This window comes from Anopheles stephensi, chromosome 2 (genome assembly GCF_013141755.1).
Source record: "Anopheles stephensi strain Indian chromosome 2, UCI_ANSTEP_V1.0, whole genome shotgun sequence".
Lineage (NCBI taxonomy): Eukaryota > Metazoa > Arthropoda > Insecta > Diptera > Culicidae > Anopheles > Anopheles stephensi.
Genome location: NC_050202.1, coordinates 70,315,382 through 70,338,493, shown reverse-complemented (window position 1 = coordinate 70,338,493; position 23,112 = coordinate 70,315,382). Strand labels below are relative to the sequence as shown.

Genomic DNA, 23,112 nt, shown 5'->3' with positions numbered 1-23,112 from the left:
TTTGGAAGTATGGCACTGAGGCCAAGTAATTTTTAACCTAGAACGTTCTCTAGGATCTTTTGGAAATTTAGATATCTTTCGTCTTTACATTTATCAGGAATCCTTCCAATAAAACCTGTATTTATGAGATATCTTTACGGTCAATTATCAAACAATACGTGCCGGCTGTTTATAGGCGTATGGGAAAACTTCACTTGATTACAGAATGGCTAAAAAACTACAAGTGACTTCGTCTTTTTCGTTGGCACACTCGAGAGGTGTCAGCCTACAGTTTCTGGCTTTCTGTCACTTGATTTTCCCGTAGCTGGATCGTCAGTATTGCGAGTGGGAATGTGGTCTAAATGGGATTTGAACCCCAGTTCTGCCGTGTGAAAATCGAAAGTTATTCAGTATCGTTACTGTTTCGAACAGCCATACAAAACATATGCTTTTACTAGATAAACCTGAGAGTATTATCGAGTAGTTGAAGTTAATATTTCAAACCAAGCTATTTATTTCAAAATTTAAAAAAATGTCGTCAGTTTCACTTTTGCTAGATATGAAGATATTGATAATGCATATCGAGATGTGGGATGGAATTCGAATTTATTTATAAAAACTTGCTTACCTTGGTTTATGGTAATTTCTGTGATGTTCAAAATAATGTTCTAAAAACAGTATCTTGCGCTGTCCAATAGGACCCAAGGATGGTCGCAACCATGAGTTTTATCAGCTCTCGTCCAAACATTTGTGGTCCTCTAGCAGTGCGAATATTAACCCGTTGAATTGCGCTTTGTGCGTGTCTATAACATTTCATCTTAGTGACAAAAATCTGGAGGTCTTTTGTCACTTTGACAAAATAGTCGATAACTTCAAATCGAGTCGAGGATCAAATCTGGAAGAAATGTTCTATTTTGCGGCGTAAAAAACAACAAAACCAATTTTTAAAAAAAGTAATAGCCCAATGAACTAATTACATAAAACAACTTTCCTTAAAAGCACATCTACACCTTTTCACCTGCGCATAACCACGGAAATATATGTCTGGGAGTCAATACAGTTTTCTACAAAAGAGTGTTAATGAAATCGTAGATTTAACGCACCTGTTCCTCAAATAAAATGTTACATCCTTATTACACCAATCCGTACATGCTCTTAATTAGTTTGACCCTTTCCCTAACTCAGCATTGCGCAATAACATCATTAGCTAGTTTGTAAAGCGCATCCACGCAACCACAGGAACACAGGTGCGTCGGCAGTTTTTTTTCCCTATGCTCTGCCCAGATTGATGTAGTATTTGTTCATTTCATTTCACGTTTCTTTCTGCTTAACCCGCAGTGTTCACACTTTGGCTGCATTTCGATCAACCCCAAATTTTTTGCTTGCTTCTGCTTCATCACATCACTACGAAAGTTTATCCATCATGCAGTTTGGCAACCCGGCTAGCCGATGTTTGATTGGTGCTTGTATTAGCAAACATTAATCTGTTGAGTAGCTCGTGCTACACGAGCAAAAACGCGGAGCAAGTCCGAACTTTTCTCAATGTTTTGTTACATCTGTTTCGACCGATTTGAACCCTACCCGGCTGAAGACTTCTGTTTGCAGACTGGCATGCTCAAAACGGTTGATGATCGGAGTTTATATGGGATCAGTCCGTTTTTTTTTTCTTTCTTGTCTACACTCTCGGTGGATGCATCTCTTGTTTGTTGTTTAGGTGTTTCACTTTCGTTTCTTCATATAATTTTTTTTCATTTCTTTCTCCACACGGCTTCATCACCGTGGTGGTGCTAGCCGTCGAAACGCTTAATTGCACATTGTTGATGCATATGTTAGCGCGTTGGGTGTCGGTCGTGTGTGTGTGTACGGGGGTTTTGCCATTCCGAGTGGATTGCTTACAGCAAGAAAGTGGAAAAAATCGAGCAAAATGGTGCTCTTTGAAACATGTTTGTAGATGTTTAGAAAAGGTCTTGAAGGTCTTTATAAACATGTAAATCGTCTGTGGGCTTGTTAGCTCCATTTATGCGATGCACTGGTTCTTCTGAACTTTTATAGGATTTGAAGCATTCGATTCGCCTTGGCATGCGTAATACGTTTTAGAATAGAGACATTTCTCTTAGACCAAACTGTACGTACGTTCATATCCAACGCAATCAAGCTAAAGGATTGTAGGTGACCGAAATGTGTGTCAAATCGGTAGCCGTGGCTGTTGAAGCTGTGTGCCTGTATGCGCTTATCTTTGCAATTTCAACTGCATCCACATGCTAATACGTCTGTCACCGATTTTCCCATGACCTTCCCGCGCGACATGACGCAGTAAATTGTATTGTTCTTCTGAGCCATGCTTTTCATCTGATGCATGCTTTCTTTTCATCGCAGTGTGCCAGTGTGCACCGGAGGCAGTGCGTATATTGTTTGAATGTGACTTATTTTGTTGCTGGCAACGAGTGCACACAGAGTGTGCGGATGTCACAGCCGGAAAGCGGAGCGCATGCTGGTATGGAGCGCGCAGTGGTAATCTGATAATTGGTGCTTTCGGGGAAAACAGAAACTGGATCATACGGGCAACGTGCACTTGTGCAACAAATCAGATCATCATCAGATTAGCTTAACTTGTTTCGTTGCATGTTGTGCCCAAATACAGTCCATTTAGGGGTTATGGATAAAGTAGCGCCAGTTGAAGTAGGTTGATGCATGCATACTTAACTCGCTAAAAGGACCGTAAGGGGTTTTAATTAAGTCGTACTAGAAAATATTATTCGCGAACCAGTTATTCAGCTAGTTGTAGTTTAAGGCTATTATCTGGAATTATAATAAAAGGGAATACTATCTTCGTTTACTAACTCAATTATTACATTGGTGTTTTCTGTTTTGTTCAATAGTTTTGGGGTTTTGGATAAAAACTGTAACCCTGCTGCCGGTAGAACAGTTGATTTCGGTAAATCTTGCTAACACGAAAGGACCAGTTCGACATCAAATCACATCCAGACTGTCTCAACGCACGCTGGCCCAACTACTTATATGATCAAGTTAAGAAAGAAAGCAATGACAGTCCCAGACTCGTAAAAATTTTAAGTCCAAAGAATGGAGGTTCTGTTAACCAAGTCCACTAAAAGTATATTTAAAAAAAATAGGTACCTTGATCGTATTTTCTTATAGAGCATTTACTAGATATGGAAAACTAATAAAACTTTTTAAATAACGATAAGGCCCGACTGTTCATGCTGAAAAAAAAAAACGGTTCCAGATAGTTTTTAAACTGTTTTTAATCATGTAAAATTCCATCGACGTTGAGCCAACGTTTTAGCTTAAAGCATTGGACCACTGTGTAGCGAGATGAGCGTTTGCTGAATGTGTTGCGCATTGCATAACAGCAGGCGTAAATATGATTTTTTATAGCAGTATTTCTTGTGCATACAATCAGTGTGCTATAAAATTGCGTCGTAAACTGATGGAATGTTTTTATTGCATTCATTCTACTTACGAAAAAGAATCATTAAAAATGCAAGAAGTGTGTTCTTAGATTAAATTTCAATAATTACACCCAACATATCTGTAAGTCATCAAGGAACAGTACCTGCTTGACGAGCTAAAATTTTTCGGATGATTATAGCAACAAGATTTTTGTGATTTTATTACGAAAAAAACATAGCTCAGTTAATTAAAGATAGCTTAAAGTGAATTATGAGAACGAGGTAGTCTATGTTACCCGGGAAAAAAAACATTGCGTGACCACATTTATACTTCAAAATACTGCTGGTTTAGAATGGCTACTGGATATTTCTTGTAGAGCTCGCAGAGCACGTGTTGCGTTAGATCTCCTGCAACCTACTTACTCCGCAACGACTTCTCTGCGCTTTATACATATCCTGTGTCCTACACCAGTCTTGAGCGTGACCGCAAACGACAAATGTAAAGAATCCTTTGCCGACAGCGGAGTGGACAGTTTATATCTGTAGAGCATCTGTGTGACCATAATTTTCATAGCAAACATGCCGTAACGATATCCGATACAGTTTCTTGGCCCACCACCAAACGGTATGTAGCTGAAGGGATGCTGTTTGCGAGCATCGTACATCGAACGCTCGAAACGGTCTGGATCGAACACATCCGCCTGTTCACCCCAAAGCTTTTTGTTGCGATGGACGCTTAGAATGTTGATGAGCAGCGTCACTCCTGGTGGGACGACAATATTGCCCAGCTTAACCGTCTCGATCGTTTCCCGTCCTATGAGCGGTGCCACCGGAAACAGTCTCATGGACTCTTTGATCACTTGCTCGAGGTAAGTTTGGGCGGAAATCGTTTCGTACGATATGTCAAGCGATGTGCTGCCGTAGATGGAGAGAATTTCTTCATATACACGATCCTGCACATCTGCATGCATTGCCAGCAACAAAAGGATGTAAGCCACTTGATTTGCGGTTGTTTCGCTGCCCTAAAAGATGTGTAGAAGATAAAATGACGATTATTATTGGCGTAGCAAAATTTTGCACAAAAACCAGTCAACAATACGTACTGCTCCAATAATGGTGTAGAGATGGTTCTCGATCTCCTGCATTTCAAGATCTTGGTCACCACGTTGCATGTTCAGCAGTTGATCGAGAAACACCATCGGCTTACGATATTGTTCCTCTTTATCCTGGTGGGACTTTTCTAACCGCTGCTTCATCACTTCTTCTCGCCTTCCGTACAATATCTGTAAACTTAAAATTCTGATAAGAAAACTAATCAACCTAAACATACTTCAGTTTCTTATACCGGATCGACCACACGTTGCAATTGCGCACGAAGCTTCTGCATTTCTCTGTATCGTTGCGTCATAGTAAACAAAAGATCACTATAAAGCAAGACGTTGAACACTCTGCTGCTCATTATCGAACCAATCTTCTCAATACCTCCGCAAACATCCTTCGCATGTGGATCATCTGTAATGTCACTTTTGAGCGAACTGGCGCACACCATCTCCAGCGTACATTGAGCCGTATAGTGAAGCACATCGAACGGCCTATGGCTGTCCTCCTCCTTAGCCATTCGCGATACCATATCTTCTGAGCAACGGCTAAAGATCGATATGAAGCTGATCAAGATGCGCTGATTAAAGGCAGGATTCAACAGTTTGCGGTACAATTTCCAATCCGTGTCTGGGAACAAACAACAGATTACATTACCCACATCACATCCACCACACTTTGGTGGTAAAACTTACAGCGCGACGATACCAGTCCATAATCCATCTCAAGAAAACGGTAGAAAAATGCCTTATCCTGACACGCACCGGTTGTTAGAGCTTGCTGAATAAGGTCCGGATCGGATAAACACAGGACAGTTTTCGTTCCGAGCGATAGTTTAAATATACTATCATACTTGCGAAACAGATCATTTACAACACTGAACGTATGCTCTTCGGAGCCCACGAATAGATGGGTGGACCCGATGATCGGGTACGACCTTGGTCCTGGGATGTCTTTCGCGAACAGGGCACTGCTTTTGGACAGTTTGCACCAGAAGAAAACTAACCCCAGAAGCACAATGACCGCTGGTACGAAGAACATTTTCACAACCGTTCACTCCAAACGATAGTCACTAACTGACGCCGGCGAACAAATGGACGGTGCACTTGAATTTGAGCTGAGAACCTTCGCTGTTTTAATGTTCACCACCATTTAGTTGATGTCACAGCTACAGGAGTCAAGTTTAAGTTTAAATGCCATCACAAAAACTGGTTTCATTTACGTTGGTAATGTTAATAGTGCGAATTGAGACTGAGATACGTTTTTTTTTGCCTCAGTTGAAATCAAGGCTGTAGTGTTATAATGTAAACGATGGGGGTTTATCCATATGTTTGTCGCATAGATGGCCTGGATGATTTGAGGTGTAGATTCCATATTGTTGACTATATATTTTCAAAAATATTCTTATCAATTAAACGAGAGGATAAACATCTGTATGAATATCCCGACAGCAACGTGTAAATGTGGACATAGTGATGAACACAGTTTCTTATTCACCTGCGTCAGGGCTAACGAAGAAGCAATAAAACTGTAAGCCATTTCCTAACCAGTTACTTCACCTATAAAAAAAAACAAACTTGAGACTCTTCTGGTAGATGGTAATGACGTTAAAAGCCTTTCATTCTTTCAAGAACTTGTTTACGTTGCCTAAATTATAATCTTAAGAAAGAAATGGGTCACAATATGAATCATACGTCCCTCACTGTTCTGTTCATTTTTTACTTACTTGTATCACCTTTAGAATCGGCAGGCTATCAAAGCTCTAGAGCAATTCGTCACGGATACATAAATAAAAGGCTTCCGAGCGCTTTCCGGTTTCAGTAACCGTAACAGTGTGGTCGGAGCTAGTGCATCATGCAGCTGTTTCTGTGGTCGCTTGTCCTCATTCTCGGTACAATCCTGTACCGGAAGTATAAGAAAATGTACAAATTTGCTGACAACATAGAAATGCATCATTCGTACGTTCCTATCCTGGGCCACTCGCTGTTGGTGTTGGGGAAAACCCACGAACAAGTGTTTCAAATATTGAAAGATGCATTTCTCGCGCACGATCGGCTATTTCAAATGAGGCTTGGATGGACACTGTTCATCTCCTCCTCCCATCCCGATATAATGCATGCGGTGTTGGATAATCCTAAGGTGATGAATAAGGCTCCACAGTATGCATTTTTCAAATCCGAATTTGGGATATTTTCCAGTCCTTGTAAGTGTGAGTGTGAGATTCTAGTGAGCGCGTTTAAAGTAACGGTGGTGGAGTTCTGTGTTTGTGTGCATTCTAGATTCCCTGTGGAAACATCAGCGGAAAACGTTGAACACGTCGTTCAACAAGCGTATCCTTGAGAGTTTTATCCCACTGTTTGACAAATGTGCGGCGAAAATGGTCAACGAAATGAAGCGAGAGCCCAATCTAGCGCAGGTAGATCTGATGACGCACGCTAGCCGCTGCACACTGGACATGGTTTGTGGAGCAACCCTTGGCACGAACATTATGGACGATCCGAAAGCGAACAAATATGTTACATTTGCTGCTAGGTATGTGAGCAAAAAATGGTTTAATGTGAGTGTGTAATGTGATCAAGTCAGACTTCGTTTAACATGTTTTCCAGTGCGTTCGAGATAGTGGCTAGCCGTATGTTCAATGTACTAAAGCATCCAGAGTTTCTTTACAAGCTAACGAACTCCTACAAGCTCGAAATGCAGTACCGCCATGATTTTTATGAATACGTCCGCTCGGTAAGGTCTGGTGTGAAGTTATTTCAAGGCACTTGGATAAGAATTCAGTTTTTTGCAGATAATCCATCAACAAAGAAGCTCGATCGCGGCGGAAAATGATGAAAAAATGGAACAAGAGGATGAAGAAATTTCCTACAGAAAGCCTCAAATATTTATCGATCATCTGCTCAAGGGAAAACGTGCCGGACAACCGTTTCCGGATCTCGAAATTTTACACAACTGTTTCACAATCATTATTGGGGTAGGTAGCATGCCAATAAAAATTTCACACACATCGACGTTTAAAGTACAAGGCCATCAACTTTTGCTATCTCTTATTCGATAGGCTAATGACACTATGGTTCTAGCCATCTGCAACCTGCTGACTCTGTTGGCAATGCATCCAGATGTTCAGGAAAAGGTTCGGGAAGAAATTGTCAGTATTTTCCCAACCGACACCGCAATCGAAACGACTCCAGAAGCATTGCACGAGTTGGTTTATTTGGAGCGATGCATCAAGGAAGGGTTGCGTTTGTGTCCTTCAGCACCGGTGGTGGCCCGGGTCTGCAGCGATGACGTCGAGGTGGATGGTAACATTATACCGCGCGGTACATCTTTCCTGTTCAGCATATCCGCCTTGCATCGGCGAAAGGATCTTTGGGGACCGGACGCAGAACGGTTTGATCCGGATCGGTTTCTGCCCGAACATTCGCACGGGCGTCATCCGCATGCATTCGAACCGTTCAGCATGGGTTCGAGAGATTGCATCGGCAAGCGGTACGCCATGATGGGACTGAAGCTGGTGTTCGTTCACTTGTTGAAAGGCTTCCGCTTTCACACGGATCTACAGTACGATCAGATGGAGTTTAAGTTCGACATTACGTTAAATCTGTCGCAGGGATACAAGTTCCGCATTGAGCCTATTGGTGTTTGATGAATAGATATTTGTTCGTGTATTGAGATGTAATACGCAGCACCTTTCCAAAGTCAAATATTTTAATCACGATTCTTCTTAACATGCTCAAGTTCTTAATGGAAATATTAAGAATAAATGAGTTAACGGGGTTTGAATAAATTATTTGAAGCACTTGTTATCTGCATTTTTGAGCATTAAACAATTGAAAAACTAAATAAAATCTGTTTCATAATCATTTCATAAACTTTTTTATAAATTACAGTAGTTCGATGGATTTTTTTAAATAAGCCTATTACCACCTAGATACTCGTTCGTTTTCAAATGCAAACTAATAAAAAAGAGTGTTATTTACACTTCAACTTTGTGGATAGAATATTGCTCCTTATTCGCTTACTTCATGGAAGATCAAGTTGTAATTATCAAGTGTGATGACATACTTTACGCGTACTAAACGAAGCTGCTTTGCTGTATTATTTCTATTACATGGTTGTTCCGTCATAATGACATTCCATTATGAAGTAGAACCGGCTGTTCATTCTTCCTTTCGCACTTTTGAAGTTAACAGGGTACAGGCACTTCTTTGTGCATTGCAATCTTTTGAACCAACTGGGGAGTAATGTCCCCAAGCCTTGCTCTTTAAGAGGGGACATTAATGTATCCACAGGAGAACTCGTAATACCGCCTTAAATGGTTTCATGCGTGTAAAACTCCTTGCAAGTGGTCCTAAGATGAGCTAAAACTCGTTTCAACTTGGCTGGTCAGAGTATGGAAGTAAAGAGCAGCTATTTTGTACACAATGCCCAGTATTCCGGTCAGTTCGGCTCGCAGTTGTTGGTATGGAGTATAGACCACGATCGGTAGTTTGCATTATCTTCGAATGGCCCCTTGAGGTAGTCTTTGTTGTCGGTGTAGTTGCCATGTTGGACGTATCGGCTCGACTGCTATCTGGAGAGTTGCTCTCGGAATCCATCGTCTCATTAAGCGAACTCTGGCCCACTCGGCTAGATGCAGCATCTTTACTTTGACACCTTTAAGAAGATTCAGAAAAAAGAACTTCGATAAATTCATCCTTGCTATCATCGTCGGATGAGGTTCCCTCAGTTGAGAAAAATCGCTTCGACCTTTTGCCCGTGTAAGCAGCGATTGCCGAAACCGTACTCACTTCAGAACGACTGCTTACTGTCATATTGGCTAGCACTTAATCACTTTATCACATATCAATATCAGTTTTAGCTATGATCTGCATGTGGTTTATATATTTTGTGCGCTGTAAGTGGACACGTCCGTTCGCATCGAATGTTAAGCTGATACCTTATGAAACACCACTGCTACAGTATCAATCGTTAGTAACAGGTTTTCAGCTCATTTGCAGCTCCCCAATAATAAACAACAAATGTATTTGAATGCAGCTATCCGGTATTAAGCACCATAATTCATATTTAGCGCAGCAAATCCAGTCGCTCCGGAAGCCGATCCCGATTGGTTTACATTTTCATTCAGTTTTTCATTGAGTAACGAGAAGCGTTTTTTGCGTCCACCATGTTTTATTTGCGGAGTTGGCGGTCCGAGGAATATATCAGTTACAATTACCATGAACGCTGAATAATTAAACTTATTTCACTACGAGACGCTAAATTCTTTATCGTTCAGAAGAAATATTTTACGGAACTTCTTCAAAACAATCGCAGTTCAGTATTAACTGCTTCTACCCAAACCCAAACAATAAGACCATGCTTACCTTCATACACTTCTAGTGCACTTAACAATTCACTCACCCTTCGCCATACGTTTGCACTCATTGTGCGTACACTCTGTTCGACTGTGCCTTCAACCGGTGATCCCTTGGTCTGGCATCGCACAGACGAACCTTCCTTAACATCCATCCAACATTACAGGAAGTTCAAAGGGGTTGATGGTCTTTTTAATTTGCATCCACTCATCTGATGATGGCTGCACGTCGCGATGCACCGACCGCGTTAAGCAAGTGGCAATCGTTGCATATGCCGAACCAAATGCATATTTTCCGGTACAGTTGTTGACAGTTGTCACCGGCTGTCGTGGGAGAACAACTTGCACCGATTGCATTGAAATGGGAAATATTTATTCCCGCACGCACCCAGCTTACATTCCAGTTGACTCAGAACAGTGAAGGTGTAAGGATCGATAGAATGTGGTGGCTGTGGTTCGGTTTGGTGCTTGCAATCGTAGGACTTTTACACTGCTGGATTGTTCAGCGGCATCGGTTTGCGAACCATCTGCCCAACATGCAACCGTACTATCCCATCATCGGAAATGGGCAGTTGTTTATGGGAAAGTCACGTGTGAAGCTGTTCAACGTTCTGATGCGCCCGTTCAAGGAGCATAGTGGCTGGTTTAAAATATGGCTTGGTCCTAAGCTGGTGCTGTGTACGTCCCATCCGGAAATCATGAACGCGGTGCTCACTCATCCCGACTGCCTGGAGAAGCCGTTTTTCTATGACTTTGTGAAACTGGAACATGGAATCTTTGCTGGACACTGTGCGTGAGGGTCATTGGTTGTGATGCGATTCGGAGAGGCTCATCAAAACGTTACTGCTCTTTTGCAGATCATCCGTGGAAAACTCAACGCAAAGCTCTGAACCCAGCATTCAACACACGCATCCTGCACAGTTTTATCCCCGTGTTTGTCGAGTGCGCCAAGCTGATGGTTCAGAACGTGGAGAAAAGTATCGACGAAGGGCACGCTTCGCTATCCATCTTTCCCTTCATAAGCAAGTGCACGCTGGAGATGGTATGTGGCACGACGATCGGGTGTGATGTGCTGGAACAGCCCGGCAAGGAAACGTTCATAGAAAATGTGGACCGGTAATGTGGTTAATAAATGCGCCGCGACCTGTTGCGTTTCTGCTTGCTAAGCAACATTTTAATTACCCAATTTAGATGTTTCGAACTGGTAGCAAAACGGATGCTGAATATTCATCACTATATAGAGCTTCTTTACGGATTTACCAAAGATTGCTTGGAAGAGTCTGAGCGGCGTACTTCCTGCTACCAATTCTTCGAGTCGGTAAGAGGCTCATGTAGGATTTCTTTTGTGCTTTGATAAGCAATGTGTCCAACATGTCGTCTGTTCTTTAGGTCATCGAAAAGGCCAAAGCCCGCATACAATCAACAGAAGTTGGTGAGGAATGTACGGATTACAAAAAACCACAAATATTTGCAGATCAACTCTTATCCGTCAAACACAACGGAAATCCTTTTACAGACATAGAAATCAAGCACAACATCTACTCGATGATAGCAGCGGTACGTATTGAATCAATGTTCACTAAAGGGATAAGCTAATTCAGAATTACATATTTCCCATTACAGGGCAACGACACCACAGCACTACAAGTTACTCATACGTGTTTGTTCCTGGCCATGTTCCCAGACATCCAAGAGCGAGTGTACCGTGAGGTAATGCAAGTGTTCCCCGACCCAGACCAAGATATTACGCTGGAAGACCTTAAGAATCTTACCTACATGGAGTGTGTCATAAAGGAAAGTCTTCGGCTCGCCCCATCAGGGCCAAATATTGCACGTCAAACAATGAAAGACATACAAATCGCGGATCTACGCATTCCCAAGGATAGTCTCCTAGTATTGAGCATATTCTCGATGCATCGGCGTAAAGATATTTGGGGACCGGATGCGGACGATTTTAATCCGGATCGTTTTCTCCCGGAACGGAGCGTTGGAAGAAATGGGAACGCCTTCATACCCTTCAGCGCAGGATCGCGGAACTGTATCGGTGCACGTTATGCGATGCTCAGCATGAAGGTGATGCTGGTTAGTGTGTTGAGACGGTTGCGGCTACGATCAACTATGAAAATGAGCGATTTACAGTTTCGTTTCGATTTAACACTAAAGCTGGAGTCGGATTATGTTTTGGATGTAGAAAAACGAGCGCAAGTTTGAAAAAGTTTTGTTGAAAACGAGCGCAAGTTTTGTGTGTGTTAAGTGTTTTTGTGAAATGTGTGGCATGGTTATTATTTTTTTAATTTGCAATTAATAAAAGTTTTCATTAAAAAACGTGTTGTTTAGCTAATTATGTTTGAGTTAAAAAATACTGGTGCAAGAAACAGATGACAAAAATCACAGCACAGTAACCCTGCACAGTAACAGCACAGGTTGTCATCATAGAAGAACTTGCATGCACTGATCGCCCATTCATCCACAGTTGCATCGCCCGTTGCATGCAATGAGTACCCCATCGACCGCTTTTCTCACGCATTCTAATACATACAAACTCATGAAAATGTGCATCACCCTCAGAAACAACACATGTGAACCGTCTTGTTATCCTTCACACACTACTATCTATCATCAAGCGTGCGTGCGCTAAACCTCGGTAGCACTCAGTTCCATTCCAGCCGTCATCTCAGTCAGAATGTTGCTTATAATTTTGTTGACCGTCGCTACGAGTGCCATTTATTACTACACATTTGTAGTCCGCGTTCGATATGCGCGAAACGTTCCCACTGCAACGCCCTGCTATCCACTGATAGGCAATGGGCTATCGTTTATGGAAAAATATCCCGTAAAATTGTTCGAAAACGTGGTGCAACCGTTTAAACAGTTCGATCGATGGTTCAAAATTTGGCTCGGACCTCAGCTAATACTGTGCACATCGCATCCGCTGCTTGCGGAGTCCGTACTGAACCATCCAAAGTGCCTCGAAAAGCCGTTCTTTTACAGTTTCGTTCAGCTAGAGGACGGTATACTGACGCGTAAATGTGAGCATTTAATCGAACTTTTTTGTTGCTGGTTCTAAAACTAACATCTGTTTGTTACGCTCTTTTCAAGATCAACACTGGAAGCGATATCGCAAAGTACTAAGTCCGGCGTTTAGTACGAGCAAAGTTAGCAACGCCCTGCCATCGTTCGTAGCCTGTGCCGGTGAGCTAATAGCAAAGCTGGAGTTGATGGTAGAAAACTGCTCAACTATTTCGCTAGCTCCATTGCTGAGTGAGTGTATGCTGAACATCATATTTTCTACCACACTGGGTGCGAATGTAGTAGAACCGCACGAGGCGAAAAACATTCTGACGAACCTGGACAGGTGGGTGTGAGAGTGATTTAATATTAATTTATGCTTCGTAGCGGCATTTTTTAATCACCCCCCGTTTAGTTTGTTCCAGATGATATCGGCTCGAGCGATAAATGTTTTATATCACTACGACTGGATTTACCGGTATACAAACAATTTTCGAGTAGAAACCAACTCCAGAGCCGAATGCTATCGTGTAGTGGATAAAGTAAGGTCACAAGCTAAATGCATTAGGACAAATAAAGATGTTTAAACAAATGATTTTCTATTATCCCATATACTCGATCAGGTTCTCGCTTCCAGAAGAGAAGCACTGGAAAACGCATCATACGAAGCTAACGATTCTCCGGCCATGCTGGATCGCCTGCTAACGACAGTAGACGATGGTCCTCTGACGGATACAGAAATTGTCAACAACATTTACTCTATAGTTGGAGCTGTGAGTAGTGTTCTTATCTTTCTTTCGAAACAGAAACACTCCTTCATGAAACCTTCTTCTTCAAGGGCAACGATACGACTGCACACTCGATTGGTCATACCTGCCTATTCCTTGCAATGCATCCCACCGTCCAAACCAAACTGTACCAGGAACTGTGTGACGTTTTTGTTCGTTCCGATGAACCTCTCACTGAGGAAAAACTGAAACGCCTAACCTTGATGGAGTGTGTCCTGAAGGAAAGCTTACGGTTAGCTCCACCGGGTGCTACGGTAGCACGTGAGGCACAGGAAGATCTACTCATCGACGGACAATTTATCCCGCGTGGCACTACGGTGGTCGTCAGTCTGTTTGCATTGCATCGAAGAAAAGACTTTTGGGGTGCAGATGCTGATCAATTTGATCCCGGTCGGTTCTTGCCTGAACGGAGCGAAGGAAGGCCGTCCTATGCGTTCATACCCTTCAATACTGGCAGCCGTAACTGTATCGGGTCACGATATGCTATGCTGAGTATGAAGGTGATTTTGACGATGATCGTACGCTCGTTTAAGCTTCACACCAACATGAAAATGGAGCAAACGAAGTTTCGGTTCGATATTGCGCTCAAACAAGATCAGGGATATTTGATAGAGTTTGAAAGACGAAGCAATTTGAGTTTGAACGATTAGTCAAATTAGTTACTTCACAGAAGAGTTTGTATTAACAAAGTGCACACTACAGCTCTATTTCACCTTCCATGTGACACTTCCGATATTGATGGTTAACCAACGACACGGCCAACATCATCTCGCGAGATTTATAGTACACACACGTCTCCATTTTAAGCTCGTTCAGGTGCATCGCAAGTTGGACGTGAAAGAAGATTTCATCCATCTTAGAGTCAATGTAATCTTCCATCGCTTCCAAAATCGAGTTCGACTGAAATGAAAAGCCGTCCTTTAGAACAGTCTCTGGAAATTGAATCATGTTTCCCATACTCACCATTTCGAAACAGTTTGCAATCTCCCCATAATCATCTGCATCGTACCCATCGCGCTTAGTACTTTGATGACAGTGCAAAATATCTTCCAAAATTCGACCCACTTCATCACCAGTTTCGTTGAGTAGCTGGTTCGCCATTACAAATGACCGTTCGGTATTAGTTGTTATACTGAAGCACTGCAATATACTTTCCAAGCCATGGGTCATTTTTTCTACCACCTTCTGGTTGCTGTACTCTACCAAACACTGCAGTGAGCTTTCCTTGCGCAGAAAGCTCTCGATCGGAGACTCCATTAGATCGCGCGGTATGTATTGAACTTCGTCCGCCACTACACCGATCATGGATGCTGTTTGATTGAACCAACTGTCAAGCTGCTCGCTGAGGTCCTCCACAAGCAGTGCTGTTTCGTTTTGCAAAAGTGTCATAAAGCTTACAACAGTTTCAACTAAACGATGATCGGAGTTGGAGGCTTCCAGTTGTACCAGACTGTCTATGATGTATTGCTGTCGCTCGAGGAACCTCCCGGTAGCAGCCATAGTAGACACACTAATTGTTCTGTTCATCAGCTCTATCTCTTCGTACAAACTGTCCACCTTGCTCGATAGTGAGATAGATTCCAAATTGCTATCCAACTCGTCCAATACAGTGCGCATGTTTTGTTTTGTGTCGTCCAACCGTAGGCGGTAAAGGCTTGCTTCCCGCTCCACCATTTCCATCGTTAGCTCTATCGCACTTAAATCCTGCTCGGCTACACGCTGACATAGTGTTTCGACGTGAATCAACAGCGGTAACGTTACCTCCCGGAACAGAACATTCTCACTTTCGAGCGAGGGGAGATGAAACACTTTTTCGCAGTCCTGTATCGTGTTTTCCAGCGTATGATCAACCAACGCCAACACTCGCAAAATGGCCGTTATACTTTCCTGGTTTTGATGTTCAAACTCGTGGAACACGGTACGCAACTGGCTTGAGGCACTTTCGTGTGGCGTTGAGTGATGAGGGTGCGTTATCAAGGCACTCTTTTCCAGCGCCTGTAGTTCCTTGTACAGAACCTGCTGCAGTGAAATAACTTTGGGGGAGATCTTTGCATAACTTTGCAGCTAAAACGAGGAACATAATTAAATTGAAGCTTCAAAACGTTACCATGGCGCTGTAGGTACATACACTTCCCCAGAGAAGCAATATTGTGGATAATATTTTACGGTGGCCCATTGCTCTCGATCACCAGCAAACTGTAAAGTGAGTCAATTCGTCACCAGCTTAATGGTTTTGATCCATCACGCACCCAACACGAAGCTGACTTCCGGAAGCTAATGTGCCTGTGACATCGTGCAATTAGGGCTGATTTTAGAATTACATGCACTTTTTTGCACGAAACGAAATGTAACGATGATATCGATGGATTTTATTGGGATGAATCCGACTTAGGGAAGAGATGGGCGATGACGCGACGTTTTGAATTATGTTTAGTCCACTCGTGTAAATCCATGTAAGCAGGTTGGCTGGAAGCTTTGAGTTAGCTATTAGCAATATTTGTTCTTGCTGTGCAATATAAACAGATTCTTTCGTGCGCTACTTGAAGTTGTTACACTCGCCCTCTGTTAAACGTCGCATTGAGTTTTTCAGCAAATAACGCGCGTACAGCCAAACGCTTGTCCCTTTTACTATCATTCACGGTTGAGCAACCTTTAAAAGCTTATTAGTAACGGGTGTTGTGAGTGGTGCCCTCCATACGCTTCTTCATTACGACAACTGCACCAGAGTGTCTGACCACCTGTGCAACTTGCCACAGTTCGCTAAAAGCTCGCATTCGATCGTTCGACGGCCAGAAGTTCAACCTATTTGACTTGTAAATGAGCGTGTCTAATTCGATAGCAACGCAAGTTTACCGACAATTAGCTAAATCCAATAAGGCAACGCTTTAGCGCATTATTAAACCGTATTGCTGCACAGCACCCTTGAAAGTAAAAGCAAACCCCATTCCGGTAATGAACATTGTTTCATAACTTTTTTATTTGTAGTGTAAAACAAAACAACCACTCTTAACAGTATCGCAGCAGCATAATCACCGGCAAAACATTTCAATCAACGGAAGCAAAAACGGATTTGAATAAAAAGAAATATCACATAAATCTAGTAAATTCAGCTCAGTTCAGCTAAACAAGTGTACGCGGTGGTACAGGAAGAGAACGGTCGAGAACGCTCAATGCTGCTTCACTTATCACTTCCGATTCGACGATAGGCTCGTAATTGTAAACACCGGCAGCGGGCAGACTTTCGCAGAGTTATCTAATCGATTTGCCTGTTGCGTGAATCAAAGCAGCAATTATTGCGTGTGTTTCAGACAGTTCGAACAAAACCAAGACAGAAAACGCTTTTGCATTTTGGTGTATAATTTTCATTCGCTGCGCATATGCTTCAGGTAGGTTAAACGAATGCACTACGCTACGATACAGCAGCGTTGTAACGCAATGCGCTGCAACATGTTCTACTGGGTTTTGCTAGCTTATCGTTGCATCGCATTTAGGGAAGCAAACACACAGAACAAGGGCAGCAAAAAACAAATGAAACACGAGCTCGATAGCTCATAACGAACGCGAGCAATCGCAATTTGAAATCACCGATACAAATGAAAAGACTTCGATGCCTCCAGAAGAAACGAACCCACGCTCTACACACGTGGCTCCAGTTTGATCAGATGCTCGAAGGAAAGATGCATCGAAACCTTGAACTTAAAGTCCATCTTTTCGTACGGTATGTCGGTGGTAAGCCGGTAGTTCTTCAATATCTGTGACAGCATAATTTTCAAGCTCATCATAGCGTACCGGCTACCGATGCAACCACGCGGTCCACCACTGAACGGTAGATAGGCGTACGGGTGGCGTGCCTTCACACGCTCCGGCAAGAAATGGTCCGGATCGAACCGGTCCGGGTTCGGGCCCCAATACTCCTTCTGCCGGTGCAGAGCAAACACGTTCAGCAGCAGTATGAATCCTTTCGGGATGACGTACTCGTCCAGCTGGATCGTGCCGATCGTCTTGCGACCGTATACGGCCGCCACCGGGCACAGACGTTGCGATTCCTTGATGACACGTTCCAGGTACTCCATCGATTTGAGTATTTCGTGCGTGTACTCCACGTCGTCGGCCAGCAGCTCGCGAACTTCGGCTGCCGCTCGGTCCTGTATCTCGGGGTGCATGGCCAGCAGCAGACAGGCGTGGGCAGCCTGCGTAGCGGATGTCTCGTTTCCCTGGTCGTGTAAGGAACAAGAGAGCACAAGAACAATTACAAACGAGTATTATCTTCCAAGCACCACAAAGTCACACAGTCACATTCTCTTACAGCAGCAATCATCGTGTAGATGTGATCGGTAATCTCTTCGTGCGTAAACGGTTTACCATCGTTCGGTATGGTCAGCAGTTGGTCGACAAAGATTTGGGGCTTCTTGTAGTTAAGCATATCGTCTTCTTCTTCACCAAAGACGACGTTGCCATTTTCATCGGCCATCGTACCGTTATTGTTGCTGTCCACCGTTGAGCGTAGTCGTTCCTCAAACTTGGCACGCTTTTCACGAATTACCTACAGGTGGGAGACAGTTCCATGCGGTAAGTACATCTTTCAATAAGCTCTATTTGGCAGAGTTTTACCTTGTCCGTGAAAGCGTAACATATCTTACGGGCTTCCATTTCTGCACGATAGAAGCGGGTGTTCTTGTACACAAAATCGGGGTAGAGATTTGCGTTAAACATTCGAAGGCCTACATTGTGAAGGATACTGAGGCAGAAGGAGAAATCAATTGAATTGTTGAAATCTACTCTAAAAGGATAGAGAAAACGACCCTCGTCCATGGCGAGTATGATTTGTAGGTTCATGAGCATGTATTTTTTTCCAATGTTTTTAAGTTGATTCGTTCGTCTGTTAAAATAGCGATACAGTTTTCCTTCTCTCCACTATCGCTCAATATGCAATAAATTAAATTCTCCAGCTGCAACTATCATGAAGCCGGCGGATTAAGTATTCTGCCGCTCGTAAATCATTTCAATGTCAAAACCAAACTTTGATCGTTATCTTTGTTTTATAACAATAGCAGGGTTAGATTCTGATCAATTCCTTTCACTTAACTTTTGACCGTTCACTTCGGTTTCGTACTCCATTTAAATGGGGTGTGATAATTCTAGCATCACTTACATTTCCAGCCCTTCGATAAACTCCTGCTTGCCTTCCCTTTCCAGTACCTTCCCGCCGAGTGAGGTACGACAAATCATTTCCAGCGTGCAGGGCGAGGTAAACTCGAGCATGTTAATTGGCTTTTCGTCCCCAACGTGCCGTTCCATATTGGCGATCATTTTCCCAACACAGTCGGTGAAGATCGGTATGAAGCTGTTCAGGATGCGTGTGTTGAACGTTGGATTCAGGGCTTTCCGATGCACGCGCCATTCGTCATCTGATGGGAGTTGTTGGTAGAAAACAATTGTGAGGAATATGCAGTTTTTTGATAATTGTTACTATATAATTTAAACTTTTCTAGATACATAGATTTATAAGCGGTTAAACTGGTAAGGGAATTCGCTCGATCGGTTTAATACGATCACTTCCAAGTTACTTTGCATATCATCGGAACTTGATTTTGAAATGGTTCAATCTGAAAGTACATTTTCCAGCACTTGATGTCGTTTTCCTTGTACTGCTGCTCAGTAAAATAACTTGAATTATGACCATTCGTGATTGCTGGTAGTGTAGCAATAAAATCAACGGAATGTCCTTCATTTCCTTTCACTACTCTAATCAAACAGTTTGCTATGGAACAGAGTGCTATGGAAAATCCAATCAAATGTAGATGAAGATTTCAATTTCAACACTACCCTTTTTATGGTTACATACTTTATCTACCGTTGATTTGAATAGATCCTTGCTGGATTGCTACCGGCACATGAAAGAAGTAAAGGGGTGAAAAATCTGAAAACTTGTTTTATTGCCCAGGCTCATTGAGCGGGCTTTGATAAATAGTTCAAAACCATTCTCAACCTGCGCAATGGCGGTGCGTTAGTGCTTCCCGATAATGGTGACAGCTCATGTAAGAAACTGGATTTTTCAATTGGCCAGTGATGGGTAACATGGTAGATTGTGTAAAGAACTGGATTGATACGCATCACTGTTTTATTGGAGGTAAACGGTGAAAGTAACACAATTCACACAGTAGTCGATTTGACAGGAAACAATGATGAGTTCATTAAATTTGAACCGATAGTTGGTGAATTTTGATAATATCCAAATTATTAGGTTGAAAGGGTAATTTTTTTATCATTTCGTTAATAAACTCTTATAATTTGGTGTAAGATTTTTGTTCTAGTTAGGTTTTTCACACAAAAAAAAAGTTCAAAACAGAGCAATTTAAAAGTTTTTTCAAACAACAAGAATACTAAGATATCTACCAACGATAAGATAGGATATGTAAAATGTCAGTTTGGATGTTTTTACCTCTATAACCTTCTTCTTTCTTGGCACTACAACCTCGAGGGGTCTCGGCCTGCCATTACTGGCTTTTCTGTGAGTTGATTTTACCCGTAGCAAAGTAGTCAGCCCTGCGTACGGGGAGGCGGTCTGGATGGGATTTGAACTACGGTCCTGCCGTGGGTAAACCGGCGCCGTTATCGCCTCAGCCACCGGACCACCTCAACCTCTATAACCGCACTTTTGTTAAACATCAAGGCACTTGTTTTGGAATCTGATAAGGAATTTAATGCTTGAACTTTGACTGGTACCGTCAGCTCAACAGCCGACAAGGGTTATACAATCTTACAAATATTTACACTCTGTCTGGCTCCCAGTCGACTGATTCAATGTTTGGTAAACAGTTTTTACTTACGTAGACATTTTAATAGAAATTTTAGAATATTTGGTAAACATATAAAGTGATTTCAATAAAACAACAATAGTATCGGGTGATTTTGAATATCACATTAACTAGTAAAACTATTCTGAATCCAGCCACTTAACATTTCTGATTCGAAGAATTTAAATCCAAAAATAAAAACTCTTCAAGCTTCATAAATCGTATGCGTACCCTCATCGACCGTGTATTCAATGCTCACCAGTAAGAAACATTTATTAAACCAGAACACAACACCACAGGACGCGAAACTATCACAATGCAATTAAAAAACAAGGAAAACTCCTTTGCTACTATTATTGGGTAAAATCTGGGTAAGTCATTGCTCAACAAAAATATTTTTTTGGAAGCTAGCGTAAAGGGCTTAATTTATGGAAAATTTTAATATAAATAATCAATCTGGCCCGACTAAAGAGTATATCCTGCAACCTGGAAAAAAAAAATCTTTTTTTTTTAAAGTTGAACCCTTTGATAGTTCAACACTGCTTTGAGATTATCACGCAAGAACTCATGAGTATGAATAAAATTTCACTATCCATGGGAAAATTTTCTGAACCATTATGATAGACTTAATTCGTAAATCAATGTACTGTATCAATGTATTGGTACTGTCACAGCAGAAGAATACTATTAAAAACTATATAATTCTGCTTCTGCTTAAACGAAACGTATATTATAATATAATATTTTTGAAAAACAAATATGATTTAAACAAATCATTTTCAACACGAGCAATAAGGTAAGCTTCAGCATGTATTTTAAATTAAACCGTTCTAGGTACACGGATTTTTATCATAAAGTGTACGAGGAAATTAATTTCGTTTAAATTAATTATTTTCAAATAGTAGAAGCACCATTCTATGAGTTGGTCTGTGTTTATGTTAGAAGTCATTGAATTACTTTTCTTATTAAATTCACCTTCGGGAACACTTCCTAATTAATCATTTGAACCTTTGAAGCAGACATAGGATCAAAGACACCATTTAGACTGCGAGCGGACAGGTAAATTTTTGTAGTACTAGAGCTTTACATTTCTTCAAACCTCAATACAAAGGCTGACAGTAGCCAACACACTTTAACCCTCTAATTACACGCTGTGTTTTCTTAACAAACACTTTTAGCACGAACAACACGAGAACTTTCCATCCAACCTTAACGCGCTGCAAGTGAAACAAATCTTTCAAAACTTACACTGTGCCGTAAGCAATCCGTGGTCCACACGCATGAAATCATACACGAACGGTTTGTCCATGCTGGCCTGTTCGGTCATAATTTTCTGTATCAAATCCGGATGCGTCGGACAGATGACCGGGATCGGTCCAAAGCACAGCTTGAAGATGCGTTTATTATCCTTGTACGCACGGGTAAGACTTTTAAAGATTTCGTACGAATTCTTCTGCGCAAACTCGAGCCCATTACCAAAGATAGGATGTAGTGGCTCAACACAAGGGATTTTTTCCGCAAACTTAAACTTTATCTTGCAGTACACGTAAAGCGAAAGGATGCCGAAACCTATCAGCAGAAGCGTTATCATCTTGCAAATAAAACTCCTGCACACCAACGGAAGAACTGACTACTTCACTCGACGGGACCGAAAGGAAAACTGATGGGCGATCGGCGAAAAACGTTTCGAACTGTGCCCGTGCTGGAGCGATTCAGGGCGAGCCCCCAGAATTATTCCACGTAACTCGACTCGACAATACGGAGGCGAGCTTTTCCCAACCCTTGCACCCACTGATATGGCCCTGCAATGCTAGTGGAACACAATAAAAAAAAACCTGCACTGACCTGCAACGGTGCCGGCATGCGGTCCTTACAACGCTCGAACGCAATCGGTGCATCGTTGCAGCTGGAGTGGGGCTGGTTGGAAAACCTAGCTGGCTGGTGCGTGCTCCACGATAAAGACGACGCCACGAACCTGTGCCGAGTTTCCCCACTCGAGGAAAAGCGATGGAGAACCGTTCGAAGCATTCGGTGTTGCAGTTTTTCCTCCGGCAACGCCACCGTTTCATCGGTGTACGAAATCAATGCTTTCTGCGTGGTTTGACGTGTGTCGCTTAAGCTCATTATGTAAAATAATCGATCTAGCTACTTGCTGATAATTAAGCTTTGTGATCGAAGATTATCACTCAGTCCATGTGGAACCGTGGCGATCAAATGAGGCGGTTGACATGAGCTGACAATTATTGTGGGGAAGACCTAGTTCATCGGTAAACCAGAGTAAGTCACTACAAGACTGATTAACACGTCAGCTATGAAAATATTGTTTCGTGACATATTTTTCAAGCATGATGCTTGTAGGATTTTCTTTTAATTCAAATGGTGTGATAGTATAAGGTAACTGCAACCGTACTACGAATCAAAAAAAAAGGATAATATTTTTAGAAATTTAAAAACGCGTCATTAACGGTTAAAATAATAATTCGAAGCTTTAATAGTAAGACTATACCAGAAAATTATTTTCGAGTGAGAGGAACTAGTCATGAGAAATTATGCACCACAGAGAATATTTAAGTACTTTTTTCCACAGATTTTTTTAATTGCCTTAGGAAGGATAATCTGTAAAGTCCTGGTAGCATCCAAAGTGATGCTCAGGGAAGTATTTTCTCATAATGTTT

General features: G+C 42.1%; 5 protein-coding genes across 5 annotated transcripts; 2 read left to right on the top strand and 3 right to left on the bottom strand.

Annotated features, from left to right (window-relative positions):
- Window positions 1–3,366: 3,366 nt before the first annotated feature.
- On the bottom strand, window positions 3,367–5,583 carry LOC118504600 (cytochrome P450 4c21-like). The gene is made up of 4 exons (XM_036039265.1): window positions 5,183–5,583; window positions 4,735–5,117; window positions 4,493–4,672; window positions 3,367–4,411 (listed from the first exon to the last, which is right to left on the bottom strand). The coding sequence occupies exons 1-4, from the start codon at window positions 5,526–5,528 to the stop codon at window positions 3,809–3,811; spliced, it is 1,512 nt and encodes a 503-aa protein (XP_035895158.1). The 5' UTR covers window positions 5,529–5,583; the 3' UTR covers window positions 3,367–3,808.
- Window positions 5,584–6,317: 734 nt separating this feature from the next.
- Window positions 6,318–8,291, top strand: LOC118504599 (cytochrome P450 4c21-like). The gene is made up of 5 exons (XM_036039264.1): window positions 6,318–6,690; window positions 6,767–7,019; window positions 7,094–7,220; window positions 7,279–7,461; window positions 7,546–8,291. The coding sequence occupies exons 1-5, from the start codon at window positions 6,342–6,344 to the stop codon at window positions 8,131–8,133; spliced, it is 1,500 nt and encodes a 499-aa protein (XP_035895157.1). The 5' UTR covers window positions 6,318–6,341; the 3' UTR covers window positions 8,134–8,291.
- Window positions 8,292–10,236: 1,945 nt separating this feature from the next.
- LOC118502450 lies at window positions 10,237–14,327 on the top strand. The gene is made up of 10 exons (XM_036034679.1): window positions 10,237–10,632; window positions 10,701–10,959; window positions 11,035–11,161; window positions 11,233–11,400; window positions 11,467–12,052; window positions 12,492–12,872; window positions 12,943–13,198; window positions 13,268–13,394; window positions 13,476–13,625; window positions 13,691–14,327. Exons 1-10 carry the CDS (start codon window positions 10,284–10,286, stop codon window positions 14,288–14,290), a joined length of 3,003 nt encoding a protein of 1,000 aa, XP_035890572.1. The 5' UTR covers window positions 10,237–10,283; the 3' UTR covers window positions 14,291–14,327.
- LOC118504596 lies at window positions 14,278–15,897 on the bottom strand. The gene is made up of 3 exons (XM_036039257.1): window positions 15,769–15,897; window positions 14,604–15,704; window positions 14,278–14,540 (listed from the first exon to the last, which is right to left on the bottom strand). The coding sequence occupies exons 1-3, from the start codon at window positions 15,814–15,816 to the stop codon at window positions 14,337–14,339; spliced, it is 1,353 nt and encodes a 450-aa protein (XP_035895150.1). The 5' UTR covers window positions 15,817–15,897; the 3' UTR covers window positions 14,278–14,336.
- Window positions 15,898–16,714: 817 nt separating this feature from the next.
- On the bottom strand, window positions 16,715–22,076 carry LOC118504593 (cytochrome P450 4c21-like). Its single transcript, XM_036039255.1, has 5 exons — window positions 21,686–22,076; window positions 18,793–19,048; window positions 18,252–18,378; window positions 17,947–18,183; window positions 16,715–17,854 (listed from the first exon to the last, which is right to left on the bottom strand). Exons 1-5 carry the CDS (start codon window positions 22,026–22,028, stop codon window positions 17,276–17,278), a joined length of 1,542 nt encoding a protein of 513 aa, XP_035895148.1. The 5' UTR covers window positions 22,029–22,076; the 3' UTR covers window positions 16,715–17,275.
- Window positions 22,077–23,112: the final 1,036 nt, after the last annotated feature.

Excerpts from the sequence above, each read along its gene's own strand:
- LOC118504593 (XM_036039255.1), bottom strand. The coding sequence starts at position 22,028 with ATGATAACGCTTCTGCTGATAGGTTTCGGCATCCTTTCGCTTTACGTG. Across the intron at positions 18,184-18,251 it reads GTTACGCTTTCACGGACAAG|GTAATTCGTGAAAAGCGTGC; the intron begins GTAAAACTCTGC and ends TCCCACCTGTAG. Across the intron at positions 17,855-17,946 it reads TCTACACGATGATTGCTGCT|GGAAACGAGACATCCGCTAC; the intron begins GTAAGAGAATGT and ends TTACACGACCAG.
- LOC118504596 (XM_036039257.1), bottom strand. The coding sequence starts at position 15,816 with ATGGGCCACCGTAAAATATTATCCACAATATTGCTTCTCTGGGGAAGT. Across the intron at positions 15,705-15,768 it reads TATTGCTTCTCTGGGGAAGT|CTGCAAAGTTATGCAAAGAT; the intron begins GTATGTACCTAC and ends TCCTCGTTTTAG. Across the intron at positions 14,541-14,603 it reads TTGCAAACTGTTTCGAAATG|TCGAACTCGATTTTGGAAGC; the intron begins GTGAGTATGGGA and ends TTTTCATTTCAG.
- LOC118504600 (XM_036039265.1), bottom strand. The coding sequence starts at position 5,528 with ATGTTCTTCGTACCAGCGGTCATTGTGCTTCTGGGGTTAGTTTTCTTC. Across the intron at positions 4,673-4,734 it reads TGCAACGTGTGGTCGATCCG|ATATTGTACGGAAGGCGAGA; the intron begins GTATAAGAAACT and ends TTAAGTTTACAG. Across the intron at positions 4,412-4,492 it reads TCTACACCATTATTGGAGCA|GGCAGCGAAACAACCGCAAA; the intron begins GTACGTATTGTT and ends CACATCTTTTAG.
- LOC118504599 (XM_036039264.1), top strand. The coding sequence starts at position 6,342 with ATGCAGCTGTTTCTGTGGTCGCTTGTCCTCATTCTCGGTACAATCCTG. Across the intron at positions 7,221-7,278 it reads TTTATGAATACGTCCGCTCG|ATAATCCATCAACAAAGAAG; the intron begins GTAAGGTCTGGT and ends AGTTTTTTGCAG. Across the intron at positions 7,462-7,545 it reads GTTTCACAATCATTATTGGG|GCTAATGACACTATGGTTCT; the intron begins GTAGGTAGCATG and ends CTTATTCGATAG.
- LOC118502450 (XM_036034679.1), top strand. The coding sequence starts at position 10,284 with ATGTGGTGGCTGTGGTTCGGTTTGGTGCTTGCAATCGTAGGACTTTTA. Across the intron at positions 12,873-12,942 it reads CGGTATACTGACGCGTAAAT|ATCAACACTGGAAGCGATAT; the intron begins GTGAGCATTTAA and ends GCTCTTTTCAAG. Across the intron at positions 13,395-13,475 it reads GCTATCGTGTAGTGGATAAA|GTTCTCGCTTCCAGAAGAGA; the intron begins GTAAGGTCACAA and ends ATACTCGATCAG.